The 13,370-nt window shown below is 44.3% G+C and overlaps 1 protein-coding gene across 1 annotated transcript in view; it reads left to right on the top strand.

Moving 5' to 3' along the window:
* Window positions 1–13,370, top strand: part of MED12L (mediator complex subunit 12L) — a 324,753-nt gene that overhangs the window by 57,909 nt on the left and 253,474 nt on the right. Inside the window, exons 8-10 of the mRNA XM_075068471.1 lie at window positions 1,598–1,747; window positions 2,320–2,419; window positions 3,470–3,606. Coding sequence (XP_074924572.1) covers window positions 1,598–1,747; window positions 2,320–2,419; window positions 3,470–3,606 — 387 coding nt within the window. The remainder of the gene's footprint in view (window positions 1–1,597; window positions 1,748–2,319; window positions 2,420–3,469; window positions 3,607–13,370) is intronic.

Genomic DNA, 13,370 nt, shown 5'->3' with positions numbered 1-13,370 from the left:
CACACATTTGCAAATAAAGAAAAACAATTAAAAAGACTAAAGCTGCCTTTATCCTGATACTTACTAGAATTAGAACAGAAGAGATTTTTTTTAGAAAGATTGGAGGAATCTGCTTATGTCTGGTCCCTCTCAGACCCCAGAGAGAACACGGACAGAGAACAAAGAACACAAACAAAAGCTTCCCTCCACCCAGATTTGAAAGTATCTTGTCTCCTGATTGGTCCTCTGGTCATGTGTTTGTTAACCCTTTACAGGTGAAAGAGACATTAACCCTTAGCTATCTGTTTATGACACTCCTCCTATTCCTCTTGGACAAGGACCTGCCATTAGTGTTTGTCGCCTCCATATTGGATTATTGCCGCATGTGCTCGTGCTCTTTCTCTTTCTTAGCACAGACAAATTCTTAAACTGGTAAACAACACAGTGACTTATTTCCTAAATGTAACAGTCCAAAGAGACTATTTTGTTTTGCTACCTGCACTGGTTCTCCTTGTATCACCAGATCTGTGCTGAGTTTTGGTATTGATTCACAAAGCTGTCAATGAGAGATGCCCAGGTTATTTTCAAATGACACTTCTCAGGCAACCTGTTTAGCAGGGTACTGTTGTAGGAATCCAGATCTGGATTTGGGAGAGCAGGAGGTAGATCGTCTCAACAACACAACCCAGGACTCTGGAACACATTCTGCAAAGAAGCTGAGAAGAACCTTACTCTAGCTATTTTTCAGATCATGCTTTAAGATCCATCTCTCCTTCACCAAAAAAATTTCCAAACCAAGGCAAAACTCAGAAGTAACTTAGAATTAATTTTCCTATGTTCTCAAAGTAATTTAGAGCAGGATGGGTTGCTGACAGGAACCCAACCTAGAGTTCCTGCTTATACCTCGATGATGAACAACCCTCATGGTGGGTGAAATCTTGTGCCCACTGAAGTCAATGGCAAAACTCCCATTGACTTCAGTGGGACATGATTTCACTTGGTGGTTTTTAATCCTTGTAGGTTTTTTAATCCTAGATACATAGCAATACTCTTTTTTATAATGGTTTATAAATGGATATCAGTCTTCAGGCCTGTCATCCAGCATCTTTCAGGAACAGTAGATTTACTTAGAAATAAGGTGCATTTGAATGGCTTCTTTGTGTTTTAAAATCTTGATAGGAAAGCATATTTTAATTAATGATATAAATTTTAATTTTTCACATATGCCTTCTCTTTGTAAACGAAGCCTTAAAATGACACCTATGTTGCTAAAAGTTATTCATGTTTCTTAGGCAGTGTCTGATGGAAATTAGCCTTCAGTGGTGTCTTTGATGGCAGTATGAAAGCAATACAAATGTAAATTAAGCAAGTATATATTTAAATGCAATTTTCAATTTAATGAATAAGGAAAATACCATTTTAATTTAATTTCCCACCCTGTTTTAAAAAGCAAATGGTTTTGCAAAGGCCTCTTTTTAGTCCTTTTCACTGCAGTTGTGAGGCAGAAGTGATTTAGTTGAAGAGACTATCTCCTTTTGTTGGTGTTTAGCTGTGGCCATCTGTTGCAAATGTTCTGCAAAGGAGATTACTTCTAACTACTTTGCATTGTCACTTGCAGACTGTAACTCTCTGTTGCCCAAGTGCCTTGGTGTGGAACTATTCCACGAATGAAAGTAAGAGCATTAATCCAGGTTCTCCTCTGGATTTACTTCAAGTTGCTCCATCTAGTTTACCTATGCCAGGTGGAAATTCAGCATTTAATCAGCAGGTAGGCTTGTTTTTGCAGGGCAAAGATCTATATTCTATGTACCTTCAAAAAATGTAATATTTTATGCTCATTAAGACTAGCAGGTTTAGGTATGCCTATAGTCTTGGTTTGGGATTAGTTACATGTTAGCTTTAGAATTGTGTTAGTTATGGTGTACTAAATTGTTTGGGAATTCTTTAATCCAAACAATCCCATCATTCATAAAGTATTGTGCATTTGAATTGCAGTATTGTTAATGCTTTCAAAGTAAAGATCTTGAGTTAATTTAAATTGATGTTATTTAATGGCACAAAACAAAAAATAGCAGACTTGTTGCAGCTGCCAGTAAAGTGCAACGTTCATGACCTGAAAACTTACATTCAACCCAACAATACTGTATGAGTGAATGTCCTGAAGATAATGTTTTAAAAAAAAACCAATCATTTGAACATTCTGTGCTTGAGGGTACTTTTTCCTAATATAGGAAACATTGTGATACACTGTTGTATACCTTACTTATGCAGAGAAATGTGCTTGAGATGAGAATTGTGGCTTCCCAGCCACTAGCTAATGAGCAACAATAATCTTTTTAGGTTCGGGCAAAGATTTATGAAGTAGAACAGCAGATAAAACAACGAGGTTGTGCTGTGGAGGTGCGGTGGTCTTTTGACAAGTGCCAAGAATCAACGGCAGGTAAAGCAAGTCAAATGCAAAGTAAATGTTGAAAAATTTGGGTCCTAGGTTTTGCATATTTGTGTGTATTTGGGCTTGATTACATCACATTGTGTTTAATTTTAGGCGTAGATTTGATAGACTGACACAAAGTAACAGGCCCCATGTATTTTTTTCGTTTTTGGATTGGTGGTGAGTTAGCATAAATGTTAGTCGGGAGAGACCATTACAATTCAGGTTCTGAGCTTAGTGAATCCTAAACTCTTGGATCAAGTGGGGATATGAAATTTGAAGAAATAGCCGCCTCGGTCCATACGGGATAATCTTCCATGACACTCTTGCTGACACAGGGCTTAGTGGTTTTGGGCTTCTGAGGGAAACCGTATGTAACCCATCTGAACTGCATGGTTGGTCACTGTGAGAAAGGAGGATGTAAAGATCCTTGTGGGTGGGAGTGTTTCAAGAAGGGCAGTGAGTACACCACCTAAGGACTAGAGAAACTTGCAGTTTTAATAGTAGGGTGTGTATGTGAATGGTTTTCTTGTAACAGACAGGATCTGGTTAATCTCTAGATGTATTTTTAGAATACAAGAAAGTATTTAGCATACCACATCTTTCATAACTGGATCAGCTATTTCCCACTAAACGTTACCTTCTACAGCTTTGGTGGGCTGCAGTAGCTCAGAGGATTGATAGAGAGCGAGAGCCTTTGGTCTTAGGTCATTGGTTCAAATCTAGCCCAAGTTGATAGTGACTGACTACTCTTTTTTTATTTTATTTTTTTTTTTTTTTTTTGCTTTTCAGAGACCAATGGGAAAGTTAGTTTGATTTTAGTCATGTTGGCTGAGGACAAGTGTCTGTCGTCATATCAGCCATCCAAATTAGCACTTTCATAGTACCATAAATGTAAAATTCAACTTCCCTCCTTTTTAGGGGTGGGGTGGGGATGGCTTTTGTGTCCATTTTACCCAGACATTAGTGCTGTATATATCCAGTGAAGACTTAGATTTAACAAAGAATTTTTCTGGTAAACTATTTGGTTACTTTTTGTTTTTTAAATTCCATACCTAGGGGTCACCATCAGCCGAGTTTTGCATACACTGGAAGTCTTGGATAGACACTGTTTTGACAGATCAGATTCCAGCAATTCAATGGAGACTCTTTATCACAAGATTTTCTGGGCAAACCAGAACAAAGATAACCAAGAGGTAATTAATGTTCTCCCAACCCACTTCAAAAATTGTAGGCTCATTATTCTCTTATTCATTTCAATTATTTTATAAAAGTTTGGCCCTAAACTTTCATGTCTTTGTTTAGTTTACATGCACTGGCTGATAAAGTTGTTAGGAAAAAATGGTTCCTCGTTGTTATGAGACTTCTTTAGTGTTATATGACCTAAGCCCTTTTTTATAAGAAATACTCTTTCTCCACTGGCATAGCTCCCTTCCCCCTCATTGTGAATAGAGGGAAAGGAGAGATTCCCAACCCTCTGCTTCCCTCAAACTATCTCCTCTCAACAGGTACAACTCATTATTATTATTTTTTAATAATCCTCTTTAGGAACCCCAGATCACACCCCCCCTGGGGCTGCTCCAAGAGGCTTACTGGTGCTCTGGACAGAGGTGGATTAGCCACTGGGCCCACGGGGCTCGGGCCCAGGGGCCCCAGAGAACTGGAGGCCCCTGGCTTCTGCCCAGCAGGTGGGGTGGAGGAAGCCCCCTCACTCCCAGATCCTGCCCCTGGCAGAAGCCGCGGGACAGGTGAAGCCCCCACAGCAGCACCCCCTGCCCCTGGCAGAAGCTGCAGGATGGGGGAAGCCCCCCCCATCAGTGCCTCCCCCAGAAGTGCCTCCCCGGTCCCCAGCAGAAGCCCCGCCCCACCCCCAGTGGTTCTGACCCTGGCAGAAGGCATGTGATGGGAGACGACTCCCTGGCAGAAGCCCCCTGGCAGGGGTAGCCCCCCCAGTGGGTCCCAACCCTGTCTCTGGCAGAGGAAGCCCCCAGTGCCCTGACCCTGCTCTCCAGCAGAAGCCAGGGGCGGGAGAAGCCCCAGCACCCCGATCCTGGTCCCCTGCAGAAGTGTGGCACCTGGACCTCCGCTGTGGCCCCGGGGCTAGAGGAGCTCTCACTCCCTGCTATGGTGCAAGGACAGAGCTTTTCCAGCCTTGTGGCTGCAGTGGGTGGGGGGGAGGGGAGAAAGGAGCAAATGAGTCATGGGGAGGGTGGAATGGTGGAGGGGGGGAACCGCTGGGTGGCATAGGGATAGTGTCCCAGGGAAGGGGCAGAAAGGGGTCAGGTGTGAGTAGGCCCATAGATGGAAGGGGCACTACGGGGCGGGACTGCAGGTGAATGGGGTGGGAAGGAACCCCCCACTTACTCTGGCCCAGGGCCCTGGGAAACCCTAATCCGCCTCTGGGGCTGATTTACCTCTGTGTAGGCCATGCATAGGAAGAATGAAATTGGTTCTGCAGAAGACTATGGGATCAAACTTCTGCTCATAATGAGTTAGTCCAGCACTATCCACTTCAAACAGTTCCAAGAATCTGTCAAAGCTGCCTTCAGCCTAATAAATAAATCCTGCATTTTTATAATTTCACAGCATGACTATAGGGTATTATATGTGCGTTGTAACAGGGATCCTATCATCACAGTCTCTATTCTGGATGCCAGCTGCAAATTCTTATATATTAAATTAATTAGATGAAAATAAAATAGAATTAACTGAAAAGCATATACATAGGTGTAAAATCCTGTTCCAATGGGAGTTTTGCTGTTGACTTCCGAGGAATCAGGCGCTCACTCAGAGTGTTTAAGCCTATTGCATGATCTTCCACTCCTTTCCTTTGTCATCCCTCGCTGTGTTATCCTTACTCATGCAAGTGTCCCACTGAAATTTCATGCAAATATGACTTGAGTAAGGTTTTGATAGATCAAGCCTTTAGGTTCCTGTAGCAAAGTGAAAATTGGGATCCAGGCAGGGGTGCTGTAACAATTTTGTACAGAAGGTGCTGCGAGCCATTGAATCAAACTGTAAACCCTTTATATAATGGAAACCACTTCAAGCCACTGGGTGCTACCACACCTCCAGCACCCCTAGTTTCAGTACATATGGATCCAATTACAAAGTGGATTAAATAATTAAGTAGATACTGGTACAGAACCTTTTAACACATTTGATTCTAATGGTTGTTTCGTGTATAAATAGACAACTGTGGCTCTTACATAGTTTGGTAATTTTAGAACTACAGAAAGATCCCCTTAAAACTACATATATTAGACTCCTGTATGTGGATGGGTTGGAAGGATTTATTGTTCTGCTCGGGTCCAAGAGGAGGCATTTACTGCAGTGGAGTCAGACTGAAATGATGGTGGGGAAAGAGAGGAAGAAGAAATGTTAAAGCAAGAAGGTGAATTTGCTGAAGGTTTCTCAATCATAAATCATGGAGAAGAAGCTGGGAGTTTTCCCCAACAGAAGTCTGAAACTATTAAACTACAAGAAAAGTGGCACCCTTTGCTGCTCCTAGCATTTAGCATTCTGTTTTCATGTTCCTTCTTTGGGTCAGGTTATTTGGCTCTTCCTTATTGCTCCTGTGTTTCCCCGGGTCTGAATTGAGTCCTCCTCATCTGTCTGTATTTTATAAAATGGCATTGCTGGCAGCAAGATGGAATTTCTCCATCCTTATTGTGTGTCTGCTTCTCTTTTTTTCTTTTTCTTTTTCTCTCATATGGTCTGTTTTGTCATTCCCATTATTTCTCTCTTCTGGTACCTGTTTGTCTCCTCTTGCTCTCCTTTCACCCTCACTCTTGCCTCTTCTCTCCCCTCACACATCTCCAGCGTTTCTTTGTACCACCACTTTCTCCTGACTCTCCACCTGGGCTGACTTCCTCCTGGCTTCTCTGACCCTTTTCTTTGTGCCTTTCTGCCTGTGTTCTGCATACTAGATTCACTGTTCCAAACTGCCAGATCTGCTCCTATGATTCTGAGGGGAGAGGGGTCTTCTTGATGTGCATGTCCCAGGCAGGCAGAGCAGGGTTACCGGTGCCCACACTGAAAATACCCCTAACTTGATGTAACAAGTGTAAAATTAGTGTCCTGTTGGTACGCGTACTTTGCTGGGGCCCTTGATGACCTATAAAATTCTCTGCAGTGGTTTTGCAGTGCGGCTGACTGGGTTTAGTACAGCCCAAGAACTAACAAGTGGGAGGAGGTGGTGAATCCCTCCCCAGGTGTAATAAACAGCGGGTTATAAAATCCTCAAACCCTTACTCCCTGGCTTGAGGACACAGTTCAGGGAGTAAGGGGTCCCTAAAACAAATTCCCTGACTAACTAACTAACAGCTGGGGCACTTACAAACTTCATGAATGACCTTCAGGTTGGAAGATGACGCTGGACTCCTCAGTCACTGCAGAGTGGCTGCTGTCTGCTGACAGGGATCCTCCTCAGGCAGGCATCAGGCTGCGTTGGTCCCAGGATTTCCCCTCATCACAAAGGGGTGCAGGGCTCAAGGTGTAGGTTATACAACTACCCTAACATCCAAACTGTAGCCTCCTAGCCCAGCCTCCAGTCACACACCCAGCAGGCAGCAGCCCTGGACTAGCAGCACTGACCATATGGGGACTGGTCTCACCAGGGGAGCTGAAGGTGAACCCAGCCTGGCTGGGGAAATTTCTCAGTAAACGTAACAATTGGGAATCATCCATGGGAAAGGAAAATCCAGTTGAGGGATCTGCAGTCAGGTCCCTAGAGGCCAGTTCGCAGGGGGAACCCTGCTTGTAGGCCTGGGACTCGCCAGCTCCCCACAAAGCCAGTTCAGCCCTTCCCCTGACTGGCTCCAGATAGACTTCAAAATGGCTTCTCCCCTCTCCTCAACTCCCTGGGAGGGGCATCTCCACTCCCTATTGGTTTCTGGGCAGACTCTGAGTTTGCCTTGGCTCCTCCTCCCTGAGCTGCCCGCAGACAGAGCTCCAGGAATCTGTGTAATCTCCTTGGGGGTTACACCCTCTCCCCCATTATTTTTGGTGTATAAACGGGAGCTGAGCTCTCTTGAAAATTTGGCTCCAGTTCTGGATGCTGAAGTTTTCTGTTAAAATCTGGCCCTTCCTTTGCAGAGCAGGTACGGTTGCCAAATTTCTATTGGCATAAAACCGAATATCGTAGCCCTTTCCCTTCCCAGAGCCCCCGCCTCTTCCCAAGGCCCGGCCCGGCCCCCATTCACTACATTCCCCCTCCCTCGGTGGCTTGCTCTTACTCACTTTCACTGAGTTGGGGCAAGGGATTGGGGTGTGAGAAGGGGTGAGGGCTCTAAATGGGAGTGTGGGCTGTGGGGTGGGGCACAAACTTGCCTTGGGTGGCTCGCGGTTGGCGGTGCTATGGGACTAAAGCAGGCTGCCTGCCTGTACTGGGTCAATGCTGCGACCTGGAAGTAGTCAGCAGGTCTGGCTTCTGGGGCGGGGGGGCAGGAGGCTCCACAGTTGCTCTTGTTTGCAGGCACTGCCACCTCCCTTAGCTCCCATTGCCTGGGAACCGGCAAATGGGAATGCGGAGCTGATGCTCAGGGTGGAGGCAGCGCACGGAGCCCTGTACTCCCCCACCTAGGAACTGGACCTATTGGCCACTTCGAAGGCGCAGCGCAGTGCCCAGGGCAGGTAGAGACTAGCTTGTATTAGCCCCGCAACACCACCGACCAGGCTTCTAATGGCCCAGTCAGTGGTGCTGACCAGAGACACCAGGGTCCTGAAGGCCTGGCCACCCTAAGAAAGAGGTGGACAAACTACAGCCTGTGGGCCACATCCAGCCCGCGGGACCATCCTGCCTGGCCCCTGAGCTTTTGGCCCGGGAGTCAGGAAGGAGGGGCTGTTGGATGAGGCAGGAGTCCCCAGGGGCAGTCAGGAAGGACAGGGGTCGAATCAGGCAGCAGGGGGCAGTCAGGGAAAAGGGGTGGTTGGATGGGGCAGGGATGAGAGGAAGGGTTGGATGGGCTGGCTGGCCGCCCTCGGATCCCCGGGGACAGGGAGTAGAAGTCTGTCAGGGAACGGGGGGTTGGATGGGGCAGGAATCCCGGAGGGCCACATAGGAGGTGGGGGCCGGCCCATGACCCCCTCCTCTAACTGGCCCTCCATACAGCTTACGAAATCTGATGCAGCCTTCAAGTCAAAAAGTTTGCCCGCCGCAGCCCTAAGAGCAGGCCATTTTCTGTAGGCTTTGAAATGGCAACTTTATTCCAGTATATGGTGGTGGTTATGAGGCATTTTCACGGTAAACTTTTGAAGTCAAACATACTTGGATGTTGGTTATATAGCATCAGCTGGTTAGAGGAATTAGGAAGAAAATAACTTTATTTATGTCAGTTAGTTTAGAGACTTTAGTTTTCCCCTCCTGTCCTTCCTGATTGGCTCCTAGGCTTATATTAAATTGCAAAGTGATTCCTTAAACTAGGAGAACCTGATTAGGGTTTTCAAAGAATTGTAACTTGCTGCTTGATATGATGTGTAAGTTGACTAACAGGAAGTGGGAGAGCCTTGTATTGCTGATGGGCTTTTTTCCAGTGTTTACTGAGTATTATTTGATATTTGAGTTTTTAACAGTGGAAAAAATTACCACTTATGATGTATGTTGTCATCTGCACACTGACTTTGAGAGCTCCTGCATCTTAATAACTGACAGGTGTGTGGTGACCATGAGTATAATGTAAATCGTGGTCTCTGTATTAGTCCATGTACCTTGTACATAATTTAGGAAAGTGTAGTTGAGCCACTAGGTGGCAGTTTTTTATTAGGCACCTTTATGGGCCTTGCAAGTTTACTTCTACAATGGTAAAGATGAAGTACAGCTGGTATAAGTCACCTACTCAAGAGACAGTAGATCTGTACTCAGCTAGAATGCCTCTGACTTGTATCTTGTATTAATTTCAGTCTCTGTGTTTGCAACAAGAAGCTCTCAGTCATGGGCTTATGCTTGTACTCGTATTTTTAGCTAACCATTTATGTAACATTGTGGCCGTCCGTGTGTTTTATAGTGCTCACATCACCAGAATATCTGCACATTAACAATTATTTAAAACGGGTCGGCAACCTTTCAGAAGTGGTGTGCCGAGTCTTCATTTATTCACTCTGATTTAAGGTTTCGCGTGCCAGTAATACATTTTAATGTTTTTAGAAGGTCTCTTTCTATAAGTCTATAATATATCATATATAACTACACTATTGTTGTATGTAAAATAAATAAGGTTTTTAAAATGTTTAAGAAGCTTCATTTAAAATTAAATTAAAATACAGAGCCCTCTGGACTGGTGGCCAGGACCCAGGCAGTGTGAGTGCCACTGAAAATCAGCTCACGTGCTGCCTTTGGCACGCGTGCCTTAGGTTCCTTACCCTTGATTTAAAGTAAAATTCAGTATGAAGGACTGTATGCGCTGTCCCTCATTGATGGGAAGCCACTGTAGCATGTATGGCATTTTTTTTTCCTGCTTCCATGGTTGGTGAATTGCAAAACTTCATCATGAAAATAGTAAATTATGGTTGTGTTTGTTTTACACTATAAGAGTGCCCCAAAAGTGCTAGGCACTGTACAGAAATACAGGGAAGGCACACCCCCTGCTAAGAAGACTTTAGAATTGAAGAGACCAAAAAAAACCAGATGATCCAAAATACATGCATGTTGGGAGTGGTGCTTTGCTACCAACATTTTATTGGTTCCAGGAAAGATTTTTTTTTTTTTTTTTTTTTAATGGAAGAAGTAAAAATAAATATTTTTATTTCTTTCGGATGTCATGGAACAAATCCCTTTTAGGGAGAGATTTTAATGAGAGTAGTGGAGTGGCCTGGTAACCCAGTTGAGGATGCGCACTCCAAGCATGGAGGTAATGTGACAAAACAAATGTGGAAGTGGTTGTGGGAAAAATGAATGATGGAACATCAAGGCTGGAAGAGTTTAAGGGCCGGGGGTAATGTGACAAGTCAAGTGTGGAGAAGCAAAGGTGTTGAGTGAAAGTGTTAGGTAGGGCCTTGAAGTTTAAACTTTGATGCAGTGGAGAAGTAGAGGATCAAGAGGGAGGTGATGTAGTCAGACTGGGCCAGACAGATGGTCTCGCCAGCTTCATGAACACATGGGGTAGCTGAGAGGGGGAATTGCAGAAGACCTCCCTTGGAGTGTAGTGTGTGTGTGTGTGTGTAAATGGTATCAGTGACAGAGAATGGGGAAGTGAAGAAGCTATGGGCTGAAAAATAGGGGTTCAGCTTTAGCTATGCAAGTTTGAATTACAGCGTCGTATACAGGGAAGGAGGTACATAAATGGATTGAGTAAGACAGTGGGCAGGCTTATTTGGAGAATCATCAACATAAAGATTGTATTTTGAAACTGCATGAATAGATGACGTCACCTAAAATGACGATCGAGAAGAGGCAGAGTGGACTAAATACTGAGGCCTCTGTGGCATACTTGCAGAAAGTGGGTGTGGTTCTGCCCACCAAAAGTGTCATTGTGGGAGAGGCAGGAGGAGAACCAGGGAGGACAGCATCACAAAAGGCAAGGGAGGACAGCATTTCAGGCGGGAGGGGAGTGATCAGCAGAGATAGAAGATGTGAGAGAGTGTTGGCCACAAGATTTGACCATAAGATTGTTAGGATGTGCTCTACTTAGAAAGACTCAGACTGTATTCATAATCTATCTTCATTTTGTGACCAGGACTAGTTGGCTCACAGCTGCACTGGGGGGCATAGATACCATATCGATGAAGTGAAACTTTAAGCAGGAGATGACTGATTGTTCCTGGTTTCTGATTGACTATATCTGTATCTTAGCAGGATGATGGCTTCTGAGTTACAAACTTAGAGCAAATTGGCTTGACGAAACAAACAAACAAAAAAAACTCTGATGTGATCACAGACTAGAGCACACATACTGTCTTTGCCTTATGCTTGCTTTCATGTGAGATACAATAGATTTACCCACATGTTTGTGTACAGACCAAAGAGCAGTGTTCAGTCTGTCTGTTTTTGAGGCCTGGTCTACACTGGCGGGGGGTGGTGGGAGAAGATCGATCTACGTAGCTGAAGTCGACGTACTTAGATCTACTTACCACGGTATCTTGAATGTGGTAAGTCAACGTCTGATGCTCTCTTGTTGACTCCGCCTGTGCCTCTCGCCCTGGTGGTGTCCCAGAGTCGACAGGGGAATTCTCGGCAGTTGATTTATCGTGTCTAGACTAGACGCGATAAATCGACCCCCTCCCGCTGCCCGTCGATCCAGCGGGTAATGTAGACAAGCCTTGATATTTAACAACAAGTTGTCTCTTCAGTTCCTTGTTGTTGTAGTACTACTCGGGTGAATTCTTTAAAACCAAAGCATATGATCTGAGCTCTCCTACTATTTTTATCTCATAATGCCTTACTGAAATTCATATGGTGAGAGAGAGAGTATGTTAAGCTAAGCACAGTGACTAACAGTTCACTCCAACAGTTCATTTACAGCAGTTCAGCTCCACTGACTTGAGTGGAATTGCTTCTAATTCTGAGCAGTGTAATGGAATTGGGCCCTAGGTATCTATGATACGGCAGAGGTAAATATGACTGAAACAGCTACTTTCCACTGACTTAACAGCAATTGCGTGTTCCATGATAACCAACCCCCAAGCAAAAAATTGTATCAGCGAAGATTTTTAAAAAAACTATGTGTCCATGCAGCTTGATATGTCATTTGAGATTGCATGTATATCTGTAGAATTGTTGTGCTCAGCTCAGAAATGACTAGTGCTATAAATATTATGACACAAATGTAATATTTAAAAAAAAAATATTGTGTGGGCAGCCCTCCATTCCAGTCAGGTAATTTTAAGCAAGATTAAATGTTTACTAAAATCATCTAGATTTCAAATGAGTGGTTAAGTATAGTAAGAGTTCCTTTTAATCCCTCCCTTTTAGCTGCTAAAATGCCTCTGGAGGTTTGGATTAAAAATAGGGCCCTTAGAAACATTGAAGCAGTATCCCACAGAGGCAGCCTAATGCACAGGGATATAGTACCAATTTCTTTGTGGACCAGGGCTCGGCAACCTTTCAGAAGTGGTGTGCTGAGTCTTCATTTATTCACTCTAATTTAAGGTTTCGCGTGCCAGTCATACATTAACGTTTTTAGAAGGTCTCTTTCTAAAAGTCTATAATATATAACCAAGCTATTGTTGTATGTAAAGTAAATACATTTTAAAAAATGTTTAAGAAGCTTCATTTAAAATTAAATTAAAATGCAGAGCCCCCTGGACCAGTGGCCAGGCCCGGGCAGTGTGAGTGCCACTGAAATGCCATAGGTTGCCTACCCCTGTTCTGGACCTTAGGTGTAGGATTGCAACAAGATGTATGGAAGTCAGAAATTATGTTTAACACTCAGCAGCAGTTGCTTGACTTGCATGACTAGCAACTATCTGGTTTTAAAGTAATCTCATGACTTCCTTTTCATGTTTGTGCACTGGAATTCAGTTTGGGCAAAATCATCAACCTTCTGCACAGCCTGAGTAACAGGATTGTGTACTGAACTGTCCCATGGGATTGTGAATAAAGGAATTCTCATCCTCATCCCTGCAGGGCTGTGGAGTGGCTCTGTAGATGCTCAGGGATGCACACTGTGTTTTTGCACGTAGTGCGCTTCCATGCCTGACCCTCTAAAACCTGCAGGGAAGGACATCTGTCAGGCCTGGATGTCAAGAGCCTCGCCAAGGAAGCCATGGTCTGCACAGGGGGTATTACTGTCTGCACAGGCTCTCCAAATACTTCCTCATCTCCCATCCTTCACAATGAAATGGAAAGGCACTGGTATCGCTATATGTGAGGGAAAAGGATGGCAGGATTTCCCCTTCTGTGAGTTTCTCTTCTAGGTAGCTTAAAAAGTTCAATAATGCTGCTGCTACACCATGTGGCATGCAACTCTCTTTGATAGTACCATGACTTGAAAGTGACAGTTTAACTGAGCTTATCGGGCAGTAT

The sequence above is a fragment of the Chelonoidis abingdonii genome, chromosome 8 (genome assembly GCF_003597395.2).
Source record: "Chelonoidis abingdonii isolate Lonesome George chromosome 8, CheloAbing_2.0, whole genome shotgun sequence".
NCBI classification, from domain to species: domain Eukaryota; kingdom Metazoa; phylum Chordata; order Testudines; family Testudinidae; genus Chelonoidis; species Chelonoidis abingdonii.
This window is presented reverse-complemented; position numbering and strand designations above follow the sequence as displayed.